At 51.1% G+C, this 22,579-nt stretch overlaps 1 protein-coding gene across 3 annotated transcripts; it reads right to left on the reverse strand.

Moving 5' to 3' along the window:
• Window positions 1–1,826: 1,826 nt before the first annotated feature.
• On the reverse strand, window positions 1,827–22,560 carry TOM1 (target of myb1 membrane trafficking protein). 3 transcript variants are annotated; one of them, XM_065679275.1, is made up of 16 exons: window positions 22,238–22,560; window positions 14,576–14,660; window positions 13,286–13,364; window positions 13,011–13,160; window positions 12,764–12,898; window positions 12,367–12,513; window positions 11,257–11,373; window positions 10,680–10,813; window positions 9,982–10,015; window positions 9,305–9,413; window positions 8,197–8,317; window positions 5,773–5,848; window positions 5,247–5,309; window positions 3,674–3,733; window positions 3,313–3,349; window positions 1,827–3,209 (listed from the first exon to the last, which is right to left on the reverse strand). In XM_065679275.1, the coding sequence occupies exons 1-16, from the start codon at window positions 22,287–22,289 to the stop codon at window positions 3,061–3,063; spliced, it is 1,548 nt and encodes a 515-aa protein (XP_065535347.1). In that variant the 5' UTR covers window positions 22,290–22,560; the 3' UTR covers window positions 1,827–3,060. The 3 variants fall into 3 exon arrangements, with proteins under 3 accessions (XP_065535347.1, XP_065535343.1, XP_065535354.1); XM_065679271.1 differs by having other exon boundaries at window positions 5,247–5,312; XM_065679282.1 differs by lacking the exon at window positions 5,247–5,309 and having other exon boundaries at window positions 22,238–22,558.
• Window positions 22,561–22,579: the final 19 nt, after the last annotated feature.

Raw genomic sequence — 22,579 nt, forward strand, 5'->3', positions numbered from 1 at the left:
CTCAGACCCTCGTGTCTCAGCCCACAGTCCCATCTCACCGGAGGGACCAGCCCTGGAGGGATGCTGTGCTGCCTGTAGCTCGTCGGTCCTCATGGTCCCCTGACTTCGAGTGTCCTCATGCAGGCCACATTCCCAGCACAGAGCCTCTGATGCAAGCCCTGCATGCTCTGGCTGGGGCAGGGGGGGACCTGTTCTCCAGGGAGCTGAGTTCTGCCCTGGGCTTGCTGCAGGGGTGGCAGCAGAGGCCAGAGCCAGTGCTGTGTGTGCGAATCCAGCCTCTGCACCCAGGTTTCACTTCAGCATCTGCTGGGACAGGGATGCTTTGGAGGTTAAAAACAAAGATGATATTTCGGGAAGCTGTGAGTGTGGTAAAAATGGACTTGTGATAGAGGTCTGCTGCTGTGCCAACCCCAGCATTTATCTGTGCTTGCTGCGTGAAACCCTCACAGAATCATAGAATCGTTTGGGTTGGAAAGGACCTTAAAATCATTTAGTTCCAATCCCCCTGCCATGGGCAGGGACACCTCACACAGCTGGTAAGGCAGGAACTTGTGGCTCTTAGGCTGTTCTGCTCAGAAAGTGCTTTGCATGCTTCATTCCATCTAAGCCCTTCTTGGGTGAGGAACATGGGGTTCCGGGGTGCAGTGAAGCCCTGCTGCAGAGCTGGCTGTGGGAGTAGCTCAGACATGAAGCCACGACTGTTCAGCTTCAGGTAACCTCCAGCAGAGGCCTCTGCTGGGGCAGGACACACGGCTTTTAAGCTCATTAGGCTGGGCTTTCCCCTTAGCACCACCTCCAGAAGATAGCACGCACACGGTGCTTTGAGGAGCGCTGCTCAAAGAGGGCTATATTAAACACACAATACCACCTGGTTCAGAAAGGAGGAGGGATCTCCCCTGGTTCCTCACAGGGGCATTGGGAATGCAATAGAATTGGAAATGGTGATTCATTTTTCCAAAGGACAGATTGTCCAAGGACAGTATGTGCTGTCCAGCTGGGAAAGCTGAAGTCACAAAGCCGTATCCCCCCCCCCAACTGCTTATGAAGGAGGAAACCGAGCACCATGCTCTTTCCAGCACTGCTGCCACCAGCTGCAGACCAGCTTTGCTAACAGCTCTTATCCTCAGGCATCTGCCAGGCTGAGCTTGGTGCAGCTGAGTACAGGCCTAGGGGAGAGGGCGGTGGTGATGTTTGAACAGAGAAGCTGTGGCTGCCCCATCCCTGGCAGGGTTCATGGCCAGGCCGGACACAGCTTGGAGCAACCTGCCCTAGTGGAAGGTGTCCCTGCCCATGGCAGGGGTTGGAACTGGGTGAGCTTTAAGGTCCTTTGCAACCCAAACCTTTCTACCATTCTGTGATAATGTAACTCCTTCCTACAAGCCTAGGGTTCAGATGACACTTTCAAGCTGTCCAACCTCCTTTTAAGAATCCTTCCCCCAGCTCCCACTCAGCTGGACAAGGAGGGATGGCATGGGGACAACTGAGGACACCCTGTGGATACCACGAAGCCCTTTCATAGCAACTGTATTTCTTGCATGTCTTTAAGTGACTTATGGGCTGCAGGGTGGGTATTTGGATCTGGTCACAAGGCAGAAAGGAGAGGAGGTAGGTCGCCCTCTTGCTATTTTGAGATGGGCTGTAGTCACCACCCCAGTGAGCACCTGCCTTGGCTCGCAGCACCCTTGGGCCCCACACCATGCCTCATCTCAGCACCACAGCGCCCCGGCCTTCTCATGGAGCGCAAACATGGGTGCACAGTTGCACCCCTCCTCTCCCACACCAGGTCCTCCTGTCCCCATCCCCAGCACTGAGAGCACACAAAGATCTTCAAGGGAGGCTCAAGACTTTGCTCCTTTAATGTGCAATAAAAAATGCAACCCTCCTGAGCTCGACAAGAAACCCCACAAGCAGGAGCCCTGTGCCTGGCATCCTCCTCCCTGGCTGCCTTTATCATGGGGCAGCATGTGCGGGTTACTCAGAAAGGTTCTCCTCCCCACGAGCAAAGGAGCTCCTGGCTGCTGCAGGGCTGCTTTGCTGGCATGAGATGACTGATGTCTCACTTCACCTTTGTGCCCACCAGCTGAACAAGCGATCCCAGCAACAACATGGTGTAACAGTGTCGATGGAAGGGCCTCCTGCTTTAGGGAGCAGCACACACAGCTACCCTAAGAGAGTCTATAGCGCTGGCCAGATCAGAGGCTCAGTGAGGCTCCCCACACCATAGCATGATGTGGTGGAAGGCATCAGTGAATGTGAGAGAGGGACATGGAATCTCACTGGGGAAAGAGGGGAGAAAAGTATAATAATGGGAGAATTAAATTAACTGCAAAGAGTTTGCTGAAGGCACATCCTACCCCATAGTGGACAGCCCCTTCAGACAGCTGACAGCTTGGGGTACCACTCGTAGCTCAAGCCCTGTGTGCAGTGAGGGCTTTGGTAAGTGGCTGTCACGCAACTGAAACATTTGGGCAGTGGGCAGGATTATGGATAAAATAATGGAGAGGAGGAGGAGAGGAAGAGAAAGGGTTGTGAGTGGGAAGGTGTTGCATACCACAAGCACTTGTGCAAGAGAGACTAGAGCGACAGGGCCCCTCTAACATTAGTGTTCCTCCTCTGCCACCTGTAACGCTTTGCATCCCCATGCTTTCTTGTTCTGACACTGTCAGGCAGGAGGGCGGAGGGATGGGGTGAGGAAAGAGGCAGGCAGGAATGATTTCAGCCTCTCCTGCTTCTTGGGCAAGAGCTCTATCTACCCCACTGGAGAGGAGGATGGGCAGCTTCTTCGGCTTTGCCCACACTGTACCAAAAGAAAAGCCCACTGACCTCCCACACTCTCTAGCAGCTTTGAAAACCCCCTTCACAAGTATATCGTGTGACATCCCTAAACACAATAAAGATGATCTGAAATCTTAAAGCAGCTTAAAAATAAAAACAACTCAAAGAGAAAACAGGAAGAGAGTGGAGGAAGGAGACAGAATCCTTCCCCTGCTGGCCCCTGGTCAGAGGCAACCGAAACAGCACACACAGCCTCTTGCTCCACAGCACACAAGTCCATAGCATTCACAAGGCAAACATAGCATCATCTTCCTTTGCTTGCTTCCGATGATGGCTGGCAGCAGGAGGGGAGACGGATGTCCCTGCTGAGGAGCTGGACAAGGTGGGCAGCCGGTCCGCAACCTTTGCTCGCTCTTCCAGGAACTTGTCAAACTCTGGGCAAGAGAAGAGCAGAGCATTAGAAAGGAGGGAAGTTTGTAGAAGAACCAAGGTGCTGCCAGGAATAGCTGGAGAAAGGGGTTGGCTTGTAAGTCTTACCTTCGCTGGTGACACCTTTTGCATCCTCTGACTCTCCCTAGGGAAGGAGGAGAAGGACACGGTTAGCAGCAAGGTAGACAAAGTCATCTCCATGTCTGCATGGAGAGAGACAGGACGGTGATCCCCCTACTTCTGCAGTACAGACATGTTAGAGTGGCCTTGAGCCTCATTCACTAGCTATACCTCCCAGAAGGCTAACTATACTGGTGTGGTATCCCAAACCCTATGTCACTGGCCTTTCCTCCCCTGCTCCCTCTGAGCCGATTCAGCAGTGCCAGCGCTGTTGTGCAGTGCCTAAAATCCAGCCCTGCAGACAACTCTGGCAAGACTGCTGGCTCCAGGGCAGCAGCCCCTCACTTACCACATCAGTGGAGAGCCACTTTTCTATGTCTTCCATGAAATTGGCTTGGGGAACCGGCACCTAGGACAGAAGGAAAAAGAGCTATGAGCCCAAGAAAAGAGGGGACGTTCCAGGAAACCCACCCTGCAAAAAGAAAGCCCAACCCAAAAGCTAACCTTATTCCACTGTTCAGTCTGCTGAGGCCCTTCCCATTCCAGCCAGCACCACTGCAAAGCTCTCTCAGCTACCAGTGCCACCGCTCACCTGCTTCCTCTGCCCCATCCACACCCAAACACAGCTTTCAGAATACAGGCCAGGAAAAGCATCTGGGGTTTGGTGGGTGGCTCTGGGGTATTAGGACTGGACCAGGCTTCCCATTTTGGTGAGGACCCATTAGGTGGAAGTCAGCTACTTGTGTTAGGCAGCCAGAGAATACGAGATGTGCTTTTATCCCACACCTCTTCCCTTCTACAAACCAGTGACAGGCTGGTATCAAAGTCTGTGAAGCTGAAGATATTGGATGTGCCAGGTCTGGCACACATGATGGGGGAAAGACATCTGCCAAGAAGTGATTCCCATGGAGCACAGCAAAGAGACACCTTCCCAGTGGACAGAGATAACCTTGGAAGAAATCAAGTCTGATTCCAAACCCCAGATCCTTTGTCCAGCCACAAGCTTCTGAACAAAGCTGAGCAAGGAGCAGCCCTTGATAGAGGCTCCACAAACAGAAGCGTGAGAGAGTGTCTGTGGGTAGTTATTTATTAGTGTTCCAGTATGTATAGCTCCCTTGATCTCAGCAGAACAGCAAGACCAAGAAAGAGGGCAATGCCTTCTTACCAAGGACAGGCACTTTTCCCCAAACCAGGGAGCAGATAATTACCACAGCTGGCAGATGGATGAATGGGGATAGAAGAGGATGTGGGAGATTAGGGAAGTTTTGAAGGAAACTGGCTTTTTTTCTACCCAGAAAGGAAGTCTTTGAGGTAGAAGTACATTCAAGCCAACTGGACAGCATGTGTGGAAACTTCGTAAAGCAGACATCAGTTTGGGCAGTGCCCATTTCAGGAAGACAGGCTAACAAGTTTCAGAACTGGGAGTGTGTCACATGACTGCAGGAATTCCTGCTGCCGAAAGACCGAATTCAACAGCCTGAAGGCTCTAACAATTTAGAGGAGGAGGCCTCAAACAGAGTAAAAGCCAGAATGTTTTCCTCCAAATGGGGCAGCTCATGCTGAGCAGGAGAGGATGCAAGGGGAATGAATGGCAGCATGATGCCACCAGCTACTGCCTCTGCCCCAGACACCCGCCTCAAAACAGGCCATCCTCTAACTCAGAGTGGCACACACTCTCTTGGCCTTAGAGCTCCTATGCTTTTTTCTTACAGTCATGTTTCCGTGAGGAAGGACTGAAACTCTGCCTGCTTCCTTCCCAACCCTGGTCTCCATTACTGGCCCAGACCAGGGTTGCTCCATTTCAGTATGCAGCCTCTGCTGATGTTTGCTGTGCATCCTCATGTGCTGTGCCAATGCCACTTCTAGCTGAGCAGCCCCAGCTTCCTTCCTCCTTCCTCCCTGCTGGCACTTCATGATCTCACCATTCCTTGCCGCATCATCCACTTAGTCAGCTGGGCTCCATCACTAGAGGCACCAGACTCCCCCTGCTTGAGAGACAGTCTGCACTGAAAGCTGCTATTGCAGAAGGTGAGGGAGAGGGAAGGCAGTGGGTTTAGGGTAGGGAAAAGAACACACTAGTGCTGGTGGCCTACTTCTCTGTTTGCAGAGAGAAGGCAACTGGACTTGGAAACCTGCTGAAGTGGGGTAAAACATACATTTCCTGGTGGAAATTTCCCTGCAGATATAAGGAGGCCATCCTGTTACTGGCTAAGTCAACCCCAGACTTTCCATAGTTCTCCATGTCTGGGGTTTAAAGAATGAGGCATATAGCCCAGGTAGGAAATGCAGGTTGGTATAGACTGGGATTCAGTTCTAGTATCAGTCAGTATAACATCAGTCAAGGTAAACACTTGAAGTTTTCCAAATGGACCGCACATTTATTGCATTGGTGAGCAAGGAGAATACTTTTATTTCCAGTGGTGCACTAAAAGCTCTGTGACTACTTACCGTTCCTGTGTTCTGCTGCCGGGCATCCAGGGCACCAGCGAGTCCTTTGGAGGCTTGGGGATCTTCGTACTTCACCCTGAAAGCATGAAGTTAGATAACACACAGGCTGATAAGATGCCTGAGACTGAAGAGCAGGAACTCCTAAACATGTATTCTGTGCTCCTGACTGCACAACCTTTCATCTCTCATCATTCTGCTCCCAAGAGCTTCTAGAAAGGTATGCAAAACCCCTACCAGAGTTGTAGCCCATCACAAAACAGACTAAGCTACTCACTGTAATATCACAGTGGGATACCACAGGACAGCCCTGGCACATGACAGGAGGACAAGGCAACATATGAAAACAACCATCCAACAGACTAAACCACAGACTTGCAGAGCTAGGTGCATCAGTCATGACACTCATCTTCTCTGGGGCTGACTACAGAAGAGAGATAACTAACACAGACTGACCAGAATATTACAGCTACTTTAGAAAGGATTAGAGCAACAAGCCCCTGCATACTTGCCTACCTTCACAGACACAAACACAGCTCAAAAACATTTCTTTAACTGATACTACTCAAGAACTCAGTGGTCTATGCTACCTATATAGGAAGTGAGACTGGATGATCAGAAGAGCCTAGTGCTGCTCCAGTCTCCAAATGTACTGTTGCAGCAACCCTCTTCCACACACAGGCATAATCTCCCTCATCCCATTTCTATGTCCCCTCTAGGCTCTATCGCACATGCTAATGCCACACGTCACCATTTGATCCAAGCAGAGTGGAGAAAACAGTCTGTCCATGCTGGGAGAATGAAGCTTCTCCCAGAAGCTCTCCGCAAGTCTCCTCTGCAGCTGCTCCCCGGACCCTTTCTGCAGATCCAGCAGAGCATCAAGTGGAGCTGTTTCTGTTGGGAGCCAGGGGCTTGGGCCACCGGCGCTCAAACTTCTCAAAGAAGCGCTCATCAGTGAAGGGGCCACTGTGGACAATGGCATCAAGGATGAAGTACAACGCTGCTATCATGCCACTGATGAGGAAGAATGGCAGGAAAGGCTTGAGGTGCTTCAAGCACTGTTTTGCTGAGACACACATGAAGCACAGGGTGGGTCAGGAACAAACCCCAGCGGCCCTGCCTGTGTCTTCTGCCAGCACGTCCCGTTTGGGAGCAGCAGGGCAATGTTCAGATGCACTGAGAGCAGAGGCTGGGGAGTGAAATGTGAAGCCTGAGCCAGTCAGAGTAGAGGCTACCTGGCAGGAGTGCAAGTGCAGGCAGATGGAGGGCAGTGAGGAATAAATAGAAGATGTCTCGTTACTTGTGCAGAGATCATAAGCCTCAGTCTGTTAGGGATTGCGCCACATCAGAGAGGATACGATTCCAGCCATGTCCAGATCTCCCCCAGGCTCTAGCACTGAGCACATACTAGTGGCTCAGATTTCAGGCCCAGACGGGGTACTGTTGCGACCACTGATTTTGTCCTAGACTTTCTCTGTCCTCAGGCAGCACACCCCACAGTAAAAGTGGTGGGGAAACCCATGGGCAAAACACATGAAGATGTGTGTCAGACAGGACCTTCCCCACCACTTTTACCAGAAACAGCCTGACGAAGGGGAATGAAAGGAGACATCCTTAAGAGACCTTAACTTGCTACTGTCCAGCTGCAGAACAAGGCACTCCTGTGGACAGAGATCAGGAGCACAGGTCTTTGGGAGCTGGGGGGCAGAGGTGTGCCTGTGGGCTTTACTGCTTGGAAACTGAAAGAGAACAGCAGGTGACTCTGACAGGCAAAACAGCACAAGATCAGTCAGTCTCTCAAGCCAGAGACCAGACAGCACAACCCTTGTTGGTTCCTCCCAGAACAAGGATTCAGGAATCCACTCTTTGCAGCAGAGACCTCTTCAGTCATGAATCTCCGGTTCAACAGTACTATGGAGACCCAGATCTGAGTGCTTTACACTAGGTCTAAAACATGTTATGGAGGAAGAAACGTCAGTCCCACTTACCAACAGGGAAGCTGAGGCACAGAGCAGTGCCCTGCCTTGCAAGCCACAACTGGCTGCATACTTCCTGCTCTCCAGTTCAACAATCTGTCTATTAGGCTGCACTGGTATTCAGCAATTCCCAAATTCAACATCAACCCAGTCAGAGCACATGAGTTCAGAGACAGACAAGAAAACTCAGCCAGTCCCGCTCTACACCTTCATCACCAGCCACTGAGTCTCCCTAGCATACGTCTCCACACACAGAGAACCATTTTGTTCCCCGTGTGCCCAGGAAAAGGGGAGATGATGGCAGCATGCAGGACTGGGAACACAGAGGTCATCCTACAAACCCTGTGCATCAGAAGAATGCATTTCTATTGCATCCTGCTGTCTCCCAGGAGCTGGGTCACAGCCCAGTTGCCAGAAGGCAGGACAGGCCCAAGTGGGCTGCTACACTCACTCTCTGCGCTGCTCAGCCAGCGAGCTGCCGCGGGTCAGGGCAAACATGTCAAACTCTTCTTCCAGCTTGCCAGAGGTGTCGAGGGAGTGCAGCCCTGCGCTTACGCTGCTCGAGCCCAGGTCTGTGGGAGAGAGAGCAGGGTGAGCAGGCAGCACAGAGCACTAAACAGGGGCCTGTGGGCTTGGAGGGTACTGGGTGGAAAGCAAGCATCAGAACTGGCTACACTGCTCTAGGCCCACTCTTCTGTATGCGTATGTGTAGTGCTGTAGAAGCAGTTTCTTCGCCTGCTGAGCAGATATTTTTAGCTTAATCTCACGCAGCAGCAATTTTCTGTACTGATGCTGAAGGCCAGATATCCCTGACCATTTAAGACAACTCAGAGGGAATTGCTCCATAACCTGTGGAAGAGAATAACCTGTGCTTCTGGGCAAGCATCTTTGAGACAGGTGAGTGGATTTTCATGACTCAGGCATCATCTGAAAAACCCTGACTTCAAAAATATCTCAACTGGCTTTGTAGAAAGTCCTGCCAATTTTCTGTAGCTGCATCCAAAGCTGTACTGAATGTGTTCACAGCTAGCAAGAGCTTCAGGCAGTGCTGTGTAGGCTGTTGGTATGTCTTGAAGAACCCGCAGGATTTCTCAGGCTTTCTAAGTAAACAACCTGTCACATCCTGGGTCCTGAGCCCAAGATGCTCATGGCTGCCTTTTCCACACAACTTAGCTGCTTTTCTTCTCCCAGACCTCAGTGGTCAGCCTGACACAACACAGCAAGAGAGGCAACTACACTGCTGCTTGGCACTGCAGAGGGAGCAACTTTTCCCCTTCTCTCCTGGAAGGCCCAATACTTAGCCACAGCCTAACACTGTGTCATGACCTGCACAGCATCAAGTGGATGCTGAGACATATGCTTGTGTGCCTTGGGGCATATACAAGTTTCTTCATGAGTTTATTAGAATGGTAGAATCATAGAATTAGTTGACAATATATCCTGTTTCTCTAGGTTATTTTGTGAATGTGGCTAAATAATCTGGGGAGGTGATTCAAGGGCATGCAAGGATCCCCACAGCAGCACAGGAGGACTGGGGGGAAAACTGCATGGTAACTTACTCATTCCAGCCAGCTGAGAAGAGAGGTTGTTGGTGACTTCAGGCTGCCTCACTGCAGAAGGAGTACTGGGTCCCAGGTCAATCAAGCTGTTCTCTGCCTCATTTGGTGCCTTTGGAGGGAAAAGAAAGCAAGATGACAGTCTCTGAAGTTTGGACACCCTGACTCTTCAGTCCTAGCTCATTGACACTGCAGAAGGAAGCCATTCTCTACCCATCAGAAGATATCAGTTTTGAAGCCTCTCCTTGTGAAAAGGGGAACAGTGATCAGAGAGAATGGCCTAGGAATAGTGTCCCAGGGCAGAGTATGCCATGGTAGCCAGCCTCCCAGCTCTGCTGGATTCCAGAAAGTGGGGTAGATGATTGCTGATTCAAAGGACAGGACAATGCTCAGAGGACAAAGGGAGGTTCATATGGGAATTGGTCTTCTCAATGTTCAACACCAGAAAATCATAACTGCTGTTGATCTGCTCTTGCTGTTCGGGTGAGAGGAAGGCTCCCAGTGTTAGGGAGGGAGAGGCCTGAAGTGGGAATGGGAGCATCCTGCACACCAGCATGACCTGGTACAGCTGGGCTGGGAGAGAACAAGGGCAGACTGAACTTTCCTCCAACTCAGCAGGGCACTGCCCGACCTGCAAGATGCAAACTGAGCTGCACAGAGGGGCAGTTGCTCCAAGTTACCTTTACTGGCTGTCCTGTCCGGAGGCGCTCGAACCTGCAAGAAAGATGACAGGATGTGTTTCAGTAGCATCTGCTTATTCACCCCCAACCAAAGAGATTTCTCATAAAGGCTTGGCACAGCCTGCCCTTTCCTACATACTAGGAAAGGGGGACCATGGCTTAGGGCTGAATTCTCCCCCAAGACCAAAGACAGCATAACAAGGCCCTCGGAGTTGGTATCTCCTAAGAAACGGTGTGAGGAAACTTCTGTGATCCTCCAGGGCTCCTTTCAACCAAAATGGCTGAAACCCAGCTCTCCATCCAGACACAGGGACTAACTTCTCCAGACTCCATCCTAGCTTAACAGATGGGTTTGATGAAATGGAAATAAAAAAAAAGGAGTGCTGATCCTCACCTGGAAAAGTCCTGTCTGTCCCTGTCTGCCTCAGAGCTAGAAACCCAGCTCTTTCCATGCAGTTCCTTCCTTCTTCTGGGTTATGCTACAAGGACATCTTTATATTCCACCAGTAACTTACACAGCAGTTTTGAAGGGATAGGAATAAATAAGCAAAAACTGGCTTTGTTCTCAAAGATGGATGATACAGACTGATACATCTTGAATATTATACTCATGGGCAGATGAAAAGGGTGCAATAGAAGGCCATCAGAGGGGAGTAAACTCTTGTGGAAGATCAAAGCAGAGAAAGGAAGAGAGGTACCTTTCATGACGTAGAAACATGTTGTTGAGGTTGTCGTTGATGAGGAGCAGCTCCTCAGTGAGTTGTTCATGGAGGACACGGGGAATCAGCTCCAGAACACGCAGCTGCATGGCTCTGCATGTCCGATTCAGCTCCTGCTCACAGCAAGGGGAAGTTACCACAAAGGTCAAGCTAAGGCTGAACACTCACAGGTTTGGAAGTCTGGGACAGAGCCCAAAAGCTACTGGGGTCTATCAGCAAGTGTTGATGGGCAACAGGTACTGGTGTGAGACGTAAACTGATTTTAAGCTTTACAGACCATAAGTGTATGCTTCTTGTGTAACACTTCGCCCAGAAAGAAAGGCCGTTAGGAACTACAAATCCCCATATGAGATTATTCTAGCCTCAATAGTGCGACTTCCCTTGGCTGTTAGAACTCCACCTTCCCCATTTCTCCCTTATCCCATCATTCCCTGATAAGCCCCACACTAACTCTCCAATTATTCCCCACGCCTACCATGTGTCACGCCTCAGTCCATCCAGTCATTGCTAAATCAAGCTGCATGTGCCAGCCCTCCACCCTGCCAGTGTTCCTTACTTGCAGCAGCTCCAGGTCAGAAGGCTCAGCCTGGGTGGGCACCAGCTCCGTCAACATCTCTGACATGACCTTCATGTTCCCATTCACTACTTCCAGCTCACTGCGCAGCTTCCCAACCTGCAAAAGGGAGGGCAAATGACAGCTCTGCCTGAGGAGACAAGGAAGATAGCTAAGGAAGCTCTGAATGGCAGTGCACCGCTTTTGTGCATGTGTTCACAGAGCCGAGCAGCCACTGGAGAGCTCTTTTGTTACTATTAAGTTTAGCTCTCAGGAGCTCCTGGCAGAAGGAAGCTCCATTACTTACCATCAAGTTCATTTGCTGGTTACAGATGTCAAGCCCTCACTGGGATCTTTGGGCACTAGCCTAACCTTGATTTTTAATAACCATCCAGGCTGCTGTTATGATTCATATTTCTCCCCAGCTAGCACCTCCTGTGTGGCAGGCACTCAAATAATTTCATTTCCAAAGCAGCATAAAAGGTGGAAGGGAGAAATGAATTCCCATTCAAAAGACAAGCCTTGGCCAAGTGTGCAGGTGAAGCTTTATCCCTCTGGTTTCACAAGCTACTAATGAGTGTCTTGAGAATGGTTTCTACCCTCTGTTCTGCAACGTACCAACAGCTGGAGGTTTGAAGTCATATGAAGTCAGGGTGAGGAAGAAGAAGAGAGGATGGGAAACAAGTGAGAAAGCCCTGACCTTTGGAAACCACATAGCCAGATAGGGTTCATTCATATCAAGTCAGCAGTGAGGCAAGATAAAGATGATAAGGAGGCATCTAATGAACAAGCTTTCGCTATACAGCACTACAAAGACCTCACTCAAAACCTCTGTGTCTCAATTCCTCACTTCCCTGTAGCCAGATCTTCCCTCTACCTGCCAGCAACCCTGTCTTAGGAAAATATAATCACTCAGTGTTTGTGGCATCCCAGCTCATCACTGTGGCCACAACAGAGCTCTGGGGAGCTCTCGAGGGACTATGCTTTAGAGAATGGCTCCTTGAGGACAGAGGCTGAGGAAGGGCCAAGACAGCAGTCCCAGAACAGTGTTTATGAAACAGCCCCCAAATGCAGGGAGGGTCAACAACACCATGGGGATCGTGTCCAACTCACCTGCTCTGGTGTGGGTGTGATGGGCGCATCACTGGATGTGCTTCTCCCGGCGGGCAGGGTGACAGGATGGAGGATGGAGTCTATCTGCTGAGGGGAGTTGACCACAGGGGAGTTCTGCCCGGACTGGGAGTCAGAGCTATACACAGTCTACACACAGAGGTGGGAAAAGCCACAGGGAGATTTTAGACACTCACAGCTGATAGGACAATGGAATTAGCAGAGAAATGTTGATGGCAACTCCCCATCTGCTTTCAAAAGGTCTTTCAACAAAGAGGCTGTCCTGAAGCTTCTCACTCCCCAGAAGCCCTCTAAATGCAAGTTATAGTTCCTGAAGTCCCCCTCATAGCTCCAGAATAACAGCTGCCCTACACCCTTCTCTTCAGCAATGTTCCCATACCCTCTGTGGTGTGTGGATGGGTGACAGCATGTCCAGATCAGTCATGGGAAACTCCAGGCCTTTCCGTCTCAGGTCTTCATACACAGCAACGACACCAGTCAAGTCCGGTGAGCTGCGGAAGGCATCTGCCCAGGACTAGGGAGAAGGAGACAGTACAGCCCAATATGGTTTATAGGAGTCTTCTGTACAAACACCTAAAGACAAACACTGCCTGAACTGGCACAGATACTCATGCTTCTTGTCTCACCTGGATGAGGGTCAGCACCTTGTCATGCACTATGGCAGGTGGATTGTTCTTCGGCAGGATTGTTCTTACCAGGACACCTTCTACAAAGTCCTGGCTGGACACAAGGACGTGGAAGCGATGGCCACAGTTTTTGACGCATGTCTCCAGGACCTTCAAAAGCAATGAAGCATTAACTACAGACTTCCCTATATGTATGCGTGTTTGCCTTGGTTTTAAGTACCTGTGTCTTTTCCAGCAGCATATCAGAGAGCTGAGAAAGAGCCCTGACCACTCACCGTCAATGCCAGCATAACTTCATGGAAGTTCTTATTCCCTACAATTCTCTTCTTAATGGCTCGGAAGGCATCTTTGGGCCTGAAGGAGAAATCAAAGAAAGATCGTCAGAAGGCTGAGACCCACCTACAGAGAGGCAAAGCAAAACAGCCACTGGCTCTGGATGACCCATACTCAGGAGGTGACCTTCCCCACCATGTTTTCAGGACAGCCTGAAGCAATGGCTGGCAAAGCAGCTTCTACCTGTGGTTCTGCAAGAGGGGGTCCTGCTAATGAGTGCTGTTACTGAAATTGGAGGCCTCTGTGCTGATGTCTGCAACAACTCAGGGTGTTGAGGAGGCCAGGAGTGTATTGGCCTGTGGGACAGCATGGTTGCTATGGATGGGCACTAGCAAGCCAATGGGAGAGCCGTGATGCCAAGAGAGTAAAGCTGTGTTATCAGGTACTCAAAACTGAAACACTAAGTGGCCACAGCTTGGGACTGAGAACTGTGGACAGAGTCAGGTGTGTCTGCACTATAAGGACAGCATGGAAAAGAACGGAGCAGAGATGTTTGGCTTTGTTTTCATACAACTGTGAAACTGAAAACCAGGCTTGCTAACTAGCAAGGAAATCTGCTAGTTTCCTCCTGGGCAAGGGTGAACCCTACATTTTTTATTCCACGTAGCACCTCCCTTTTTCAATGCTGCTCTTTACATCTCCACTGTGACAAGGAGCAGGCCCCCTTGAATTCACTGGCAAATCCACACCTAATGAGTCCGGCAGATTTCTGAGTATCTTCCCATAGGGAAAGGGAGACAAGGCCTCCCTCACCCACTTTGCGTATGTCTGAGTGACTGTACATGGAAGTACCTGAGAAGTGAACCCCAGCAGGACTTGCACACTCAGAAGACTGAATAGCAGCCTGAGATTTTCCTCTCTCCTCAGTCACCAGCCTGCAGATTTTTACATTCCCACAGGAAAGAAAGAGAGGGGTATGAAGGAGGAATAAACTGAAGTGGAAGAATTGCACATATGCCTTTGGAAGATGCGAGGCAGCCTGGCTTGAACTGGTTTTCCTGGGGACCCTGATGGACTGTTTGAATGGCTCCCTGCTCTCACAAAGGTAATGGGCAAGTATCTGCTGTGACACCTTTGCTGTCTCTCTGGGTCTCCCAGCAGAATCTTGTCTAAGGAACTGTTGGGAAAGGGAGCTTATTATCTCCACCAGTGCATGCTGCCACTGCAGTCTAGGGATGCAATGTTACAGGGTGTGCTGGGACCTGCTGCTGGATGTGCACCAGCTCCCTTACCCTTCTTCAGTCTCGTTAATGATGTCGCAGATCTCCATGTTGAGAGCCCAGTCCTCACTCCGCAGGGACCCATCGGTAGCTCTCTCTGGAAAACAGAAACCAAGACAGAGCAAGGCTGAGAGCAGCCCTGGCACTCACAGGCTGCTCTTCAGCTGTCGGAATACCCCAGAGCACAGCCTCCCTCTCCCTGGCTTCCATCACAAGAGGCTAGGAGGTGGAGGCAGCTGCAAAGTCCGGGTCACTAAGAGCTCCCCACTAGGTGTCACCACCGCAAAGCACATCCTGGCCCGCGTTGGCAAGGGTGGTTGCTCAAATTTGCCCATGCCACTCATGCTACCAAAACACAGACACACACTGTGTGATCGCTGGTGTCCCACACGTGAAGGGAAGGGGCTCAGCATGGCTTCAGCCCCACAACTGGAGAAAAGAGGGCTTATTTGTTTTGTTGCTGCAGGGCCAGAAATTGTGAGTTTAGTTGGCTTACGCTGGCACAGATCTAATGCCATTGGCACCACTCTTGCTTTGCACCAAATTAGGGAGACAAAAGAAATCAACCCCCTTATTTGTACATGGGCCCTACAAAACCAAACAAGCAAACATAAACAGCCAAAGCAGGGCTCTCACATTTATACCTTTCCCCTGAACTTCTGGCCTCTGGGGATTATGGACACAAGTGGACTGCAGGCTGATGTTGGAGCAATACTGTTTCAGCTTTGATCGTGTTCCCTTTAATTAGGAATTCCTCAGTCAGCCCTGATGTTATTCAAGGCAGAGATTTGGGAAATGAGCACCTATTACTGAGAGCACCAGCGTCTCCACCCTATAATCAGCCATGCCTTGGCCCCAGCCGCACTGACTGACTGATGCCTTCAGGGGCACCACCAGAGGCTGGGGGAAAGAGAACCGCCAGTGGAGGAGGCAGGCCCCAGGCACTCTCCAGACCACCGGAAAACACAGACATGCAGCAGATGGCAAACGGAGGACAAGAACCATCCTTCACAGCTCTCCCATCCTACAAAACGCCTGACCTAGCACTGGGGTAAGAGAATCAGAACTAGCCAGACCGGTTTAGCACCTACCAGGTGCTCTTCCAAAGAGCTCAGGCTCAACAAGGTACTTAGAGAAGTGCCTGCATTTCCAAAACTGCTCTCCCTGCAAAACCTGGAGCTGGCCCTGGCTGCTGTGGGTCTTCTGCCCTTTCGGAGAGGCCCTTCCTCTGCAGAGCTGCCTTTTTCTGCTTTTGACCACATAGCTAATGATCCCTTTGTGGGGATGAAATGAAATGCCCATTCACACAGTGATGGGATAGGACCAAAACACAGGAAGATTTTTTTTAACTCCTGCCTGGCTAAGCACATCCATCATGTTTGGGGATGTCCTGTTTTTAAGGGTCAGGCAGAGAGCTCTTCACAGCACTGTGCAGTACAGCCTCTTATACACGTGTCCCTCCAACAGATTACACATCACAGTGTAAAGTTACGTATCTGTCCCTTATCACAATCCAACCGCCACCTTTTCTGTTGGCTGCACAATGTATTGACTACACTGTGATTACACTGATTACATTGTGGCCACAGCCAGATGCAAGAGGGCAAACAAGGGAAAGAGAGAGGCAGAATGTTCTTGAGGCTCTTTCACCTTTCTCAAGGTCTGGCTACTACTGTGATATCCTGAAGGCCCCTTAACTCAGCTGACCTTTTCTCACTTTGAGTATTAATTTTATATAGGAACCCTGGCCTCTTGCAGAGCTGAGCTTGAGGCATAGGAGGTAGCATCACATTGGGTGATGTGGTGGAGAACATATCCAGGGCAGTGGGCTATAGGGGAGCATATTTGAAGGAGGCCTACAAGGATGCCAGAGAGGGACTTTCTATCAGGGACTGTAGCGATAGGACAAGGGGTAAAGGGTTTAAACTTAAACAGGGGAAGTTTTGACTGGATATAAGGAAGAAGTTCTTTACTGTGAGGGTGGTGGGGCACTGGAATGGGTTGCCCAAGGAAGTTGTGAATGCTCCATCCCTGGCAGTGTTCAAGGCCAGGTTGGGCAGAGCCTTGGGAGGCATGGTTTAGTGTGAGAGGTCCCTGCCCATGGCAGGGGGTTGGAAGTGGATGTTCTCAAGGTCCTTTCCAACCCAAACTATTCTAAGTTTCTATTCTATGCCTAGAAGAATGAATGTGTGAAGCTGTTGCAAAGCATGGGGTTAAATATTTTCTGTCTGGGCTCCTTTGGGATCAGGACTCGATACAGTAGCAGAGTTCCAGGTTCCCTCCTGCTCTGGGACACCACATGGCTAGGGGAGGCTGATGCAGGTCAGGCTGGTCTGATGTATTTGTGATGATCACAAAGCCGCCCTTCACTTGTGCTCTCCTCCGGCATCCCCTGATCATGACACACGTTGGTTTGAACCCCAGCCTAGCCAGAGCCTCTGTACTGTTTGCTGCCTCTGGCAGTCAAGCACACAAATCAATCACACAGGGAATGCTCTATTGAAAGGAAGTCCGCATCCACTCTTCTCCCCCCCCGAAGAAAAACACTGCATGTTAAAGGAAAAACCCCACAATGCAGGAACGGGGGTGAGCCTGCTGGGAAGCTCTGAGCTACAGGACAAACCAAGGATGAAACAAACCCTGCCTTTAACCATCAAGTCCTTGCTGTTCAAGTCTCCCCAACCCTCCCTGTGCTCATTTTCACCATACACAAACATGAACTGAGTCTGCAAACACCCTTCTCACTTCCCTGTGTTCGGTGGCACTCTGTAACCTGCTCCCCACTACTCCCCCTTGTCCTCCAAACATACCAGTCCTGCCGAGGTCAGACCACACGTTTGCATTTCAGGCAGGAATGCAAATAAACTGTGCATGCTCTTCACCTGGTGGCCACTTAGGGGAAAATGGGGCTTCCTCAGAGGTGACACACACTGCCCTGCTGTTACCCTACAGCGCTGTGCTCATCCTGTTACCATCAGCCCTGTTCACATGCTGGTCAATTAGGAACTGCAGGAAAGCAGCAAACCCGCACAGCAGAGACTCAAAAATACAAGCTAGAAGAGTAGTATTAGGGCACATGGAAAGCAGGAGCATGTTTCAAGGACCATGAGGCATTTTCAAGGACAAAGCGCTTGAGTTTACCCAGTACAGATTAAGACCTGGCCTAGCTAGCCTTGGGAGAGCTGGAGCTAATGCCCCTTAAATCCTCCTTCCTTGCTTGCTGTCCAAGCCTGGTAAGATACGTTGGCGTTTTCTCTGAAATCCTGAACTTTACCCTTACTAACGCCTGCAGAAGGAAGGAAACAAAGTCTATTCATTGATCACATGAAGGATCAGGGCGGCTGGCCCCATTTCATCAGCTGTAATTAGCACATGAGCTCTCTGCCCCTCATGAAATCTGAGCCTGGAATGGCTGGGGACAGCAGCAAAGCCCTAAAAACAGCGAGCACAGGAGGCAGGGCACGGCTGCCCGCCCAGTGCTTTGCCTTGTGGGGCTCATCGGGCAGCCTCTACTTATGTGTGCAAACGAGAACTCCCCGGGGGAGGAGGTTATCAGAGAGCTTATGAATGCCATCTCCCTCCAAGCCTGAAACCAAGTGGCTGTTGAATGTACAGGAGGCCCTTCCTGGGGCCACTTCAAAGCCACGTTGTTTTGGCAGCCAGTGTGGCTCTCCGGGTGTGACAGCACTGGGGTTTGTCTGATTCCAGCCTGCTGCCTCACAAATTGCTCGGATCGACCCAGGACCGCTGGGGACTGTGGTACGGGTTGAACCAGAGCATCAACTCTTTCCCCGTCTGGCATTTGATGTGCTCCTACTGACTGTAACTGGGTTATAAAAGTGAGGTGGAATCGTAAGATAAGAACTCTGAGCTGGGCACAACTGACACAGCAGGGCTGTACACTGCTTTGTGCTCAGTGAATTTCACAGCTTTGCTTCTTCTTGAGTTTATCGTCTCTGCCCTCGTGGCAAGAGCGAGCTCACTGTGGGACTGGCAACCCCACCCAGCCGTGCCTGCAGCAGCACACCGGCACTACAGTCAATAGCCTGGAGAAGTACAGGAGCTGGGAACAGAAGATCCTGTTCCCTTTGCTCCCCATCACAGATCTGAAGCATGGATAACCAGCCAGGCGCCGTTCAGATGCCTGTGACGTGCTCTGCCATAGCTTATCAGAGACTGCCTGTCCCTTATCCAGCATTCCCTATAGTGCTCTGTCTCACCGGCTTTCCATTCCTCAGCAAAGCATCAAGCACCTTCTCACCCATTTCAGGTGTTTGAGGGCACAAGCATTTTATTGCACGAGACAGTATAGGTTCAGCACAAAGCAACACAATAGTCCTTTCTCCCAACCTTCATTTAGTTCATACTCTTCCTGGTCCAAATCAGCATCCTGTACAAAGAAGTCTGCTTCCTAAGCCTTTTGCTTCTGCTTCCCTTGAGGAAACAGCACCAGCTCAGTGAGGACTCCACCATTTAGCTGTCTTGCTCCCCCAAAGACAGGTGACAACATGCTTTCTAGACAGAACAGAGATATGGCTCCAGACCTAATTAGAGGATGTTGATGAACACAGACTTGTGCTGCTGACGTAGTGCTGTGGGTATTTGGGTCTCTGAACTTCTCCTGCTCCTTTCCTGTGACTCAGCTCATACTCTTGAGTATCAAAACAACCCTTCAGTTGCTGCCTTTGCCCCTTATCCTCCAAATGGAGTGGTGACAGCAGACAAGGCAGTACCCTTTTGAGAAGCAGTACCTTGTAGGGACACTTCTGGCTGCAGTGAGAGCAGAGCGTTACTGACAACAGTTGCTGCCCATCAGCTCCCAAGGTCCAACTCACAGAGGGGTGCAAGGACACCTGCAAGCTGGGATCCAAATGGCTACCGGGATTTTTCTGGCATGTTGTGCTGTATGTGCCCCTCTTCCTCACCCGTGACCCTCTCTACAGTCTCAACTTTTCCTGGTTCTCATGCTTAAAGCAAACCCCAACCATAAAAAAATCCTCTTCATCTCTGTGCTTACATCGTTACTTCTCTCTCTTGCTTGCCCTCACTTACTGAAATAACCCGTCTCTGTCCCTTTTGGTATTGCTGTAATTGCTAGTTATTCCAGACTTCCAGGGTCAGGAGAGAGCTTTGGTGGTTTCCTCTCCATTCTCTCACTCAGAGCACCACCTTGAAATTAGACTTTCCATTCTGAAGTTTCTTTTGGCTCCTGCATGGAGACGGAGGATGGAGTAGATTTCCCTTGGGGGGGGGAATCCAAACAATGATGCTTCAGCACTCTTTGGAAAACTTCCCACTGGCCAGAAGTACTGTGTTTTAAAAAGCCCCACATACACAAAAACAAATACCAAAAATTCTCCAAACAAACAAATCTGTATTCATCTTACTTGGGAAGAGACATCACAGCCCAAAACCAGGACAGAGGCAGCTTTTGTGACTAAATCTCAGTACTGGGTGTAAGAAGTTAGAAAACCTACTCTGTAACTGACTCATTATTCTGTGACTGATCACTGAGATTACCTGAGCATCGGTTTCCTTGTCAGCAAAATAAATGGGACTTACTAGATTAACACTGATGAAGGAATTTGAGACCATCGCTGCAGTGTGCCACAGAGGACTGCATTTTTTGTTCCTCAGCCTTCACCTAAAGCTATTTTAGACTTCATATGCTCTATTCAGGCATACATGACTTTGTCAAAGTGATTTACAAGGACACAGACAGCCCAAAGCAGAAGTGCTGTGCAGGTTTGGTGATCAGGCTCATGGGTTCAACATGCAGATGTCACAGACCTACCGAACAAGTCTGGATAAGTCATCTTCGCGTCCCAAATTAAACAGGGAAGATAGCGTTTATCCATGTCCCCAGGATGTTGATAGGTGACGTTCAAAGGGAGAAAAACATTCATATTTTCAGTCTCCAGCTCTTTCAAGTCTCCATACTGAGTTCCATTCTCATGCGCTGCACTTCCTCCACCCCTTTGGACTCCCATAACCTAAAGTAACCCAAATCATCAACATCTCTCTACTGTCGTACCTCTGATACTAACGACTCAAAAATGCTCTCTGACAAAACTCTTGAAATACTTTTTTCTTCTTCTTTTCTGTTGTTTTTCTGTTGTTGTTGTTGCTTGAAAATCCCTTCCTTAACTGAAGCAAAGCCCAGAGGGAACCCACTTGCCATCTGTATTGATCAGAAGATTCAGAGGACAAGAAGGGATCTGTGACAACTAAAGACAACTTCAGATTGCCTCTACCCAAACAAAAACGTATCTGATACAGTCCCTGAGGGAATCAAAGAGCGTTCATTCTGGAAAGGGAGAGACGGCTTGGCCTGGAAAGCGTGATGAAACATGTGACATTCATCTGGGGAGATGTTAAAGATCGTCTGAGGTTTTTGTTACAGAAAACCTTCCCTGGGGATCCTTCCCCCACTTTGCTATGGTGCATCTCACCCACCTCTCCCAACACTAGAGAGTGGCACACCACAGTGTCCCTGGCCCATCATTTGGACAGAGCTCTTGGGGAGCCTCTAGAATAATTGACACTTATAGAAGCTTTACCTAAAGCAGCTGCTTGCTCCCTTCCCACCCCGGCGCAGCAGCCTGTTCACCAATGCAGGCACACCAGAACCCAATCAGGGACAGGACGTTCACAGTGAGGAACAGAGGTCTGCACAAGCGACAAGGAGCAAGATTAAGCAAGTGCATACATTTACAGATGGCTGTTGCATGACCCGGAGAGTTTAAATGGGCAACACCAAAACACCCTTCAAGCACAACTTGCACGCACTCAGACAATGGAAGAAAGATTCTGAGTATTTTAAGCGCTGCATCTCTATTTTGAGACCTGTGTAGCTGTTGACGCTCTTGTGCTTTCTAACTATAGCATCTCTTTGCTCCACTTTCTCAGGCTGCGTCCTTCTCCTGTGTTCATCTAGCTGACCTGAGCGCAGGGACTAAGACCGACCCAGGCTGAACTCCTGACGCTGATCCCATTGCTGGAGCCGGGCCTCCATGAGAATGCCCATGGCACAGGGGAGGTGCGCTCCGCAGAGCCAGCGTTACGCACCCCCTTGTCCCGGACCTCCATGCTGGGAGGTTCAAGGTGGGCAGCCCACTCCGGGGTGCCCGCAGAGCTCATCCTTCAGGTGACGAACACCGTCTGGGTGAGCTGCAGTGCTCCGGGCAGCCTCCAGCTCGGTGATGGCCACCACCGACCACCCCGTCACCTCAGGGAGACCGAACCCTGCTGCAACAGCAGCCCCCGCCCCGCCCCCCGGTAGGATCCGCTGCCTCCCGCGAAGCCCCCGGGCGACAACGGACCCGAGCCAATCGCAGGCCTCGGCTCTACCGGGGGGGGGCGTGGTTCCAACAACGGGGCCGCGGCCCCTTTAAGTGCGGAAACTTCACCTCGCCACCTCAAGACCCCCTCGCGCCCGGATTGGCTGGCGGGGCCGCCGGCGGCACCGCCTCGGGCTGCACATCCCCTATTGGTCAGCAGCACGCGTCAGTCAAAGCGAAACTCTCTCCTGATTGGTCCACTCTCCCCTCCGTCCCGCCGCGAAGGCGGGTGCCGACGCTTCCCAGAGGAAGGGGTCCAGCGGGCGAGCGCCCCCGGGGGCAAGGGCGAGGGAGTGCGGGGAGCAGGCGCGGGGGCCGCGGGCGCTGGGCTCACCGATGCGCTGCCCCACGGGCGAGCTGAAGGGGTTCCCCAGGAGAAAGTCCATCGCCGCCGCGCCGCGATCAGCTGACGCCGCCGCCGCCGCCGCTGCTGCTCACGTGACCCGCGCGCCAGGCCGGGGAGGGCCCCCGAGTGGGCCCCGCAGTGACGCCAGCGGCCGCCGCCCGGGAGGGGCTGAGGCGTGGAGCGATGCCGGGTCCCGCACCGCCGAGGCACGCCCCGGTGCGGAGGGCCTGTGCTGCTGGGAGTTAGCTTCCGTAACGCTGCGCTGGGGCGTACCGCCGCAACGGGTACGGGCTGGCAAGCGGGGCACCGCCTTCCGCGACGCCCTCCCTC

This window comes from Lathamus discolor, chromosome 1, assembly GCF_037157495.1.
Source record: "Lathamus discolor isolate bLatDis1 chromosome 1, bLatDis1.hap1, whole genome shotgun sequence".
In the NCBI taxonomy this organism is placed as follows: domain Eukaryota; kingdom Metazoa; phylum Chordata; class Aves; order Psittaciformes; family Psittacidae; genus Lathamus; species Lathamus discolor.

Bases quoted from the DNA above. Each gene is read 5' to 3' on its own strand.
- TOM1 (XM_065679271.1), bottom strand. From the start codon at position 22,289: ATGGACTTTCTCCTGGGGAACCCCTTCAGCTCGCCCGTGGGGCAGCGC. The intron at 14,661-22,237 runs GTGAGCCCAGCG...TCTGTTTTCCAG, and splicing joins GCCCGTGGGGCAGCGCATCG to AGAGAGCTACCGATGGGTCC. The intron at 13,161-13,285 runs GTGAGTGGTCAG...TTGCTTTTGAAG, and splicing joins AAGTTATGCTGGCATTGACG to GTCCTGGAGACATGCGTCAA.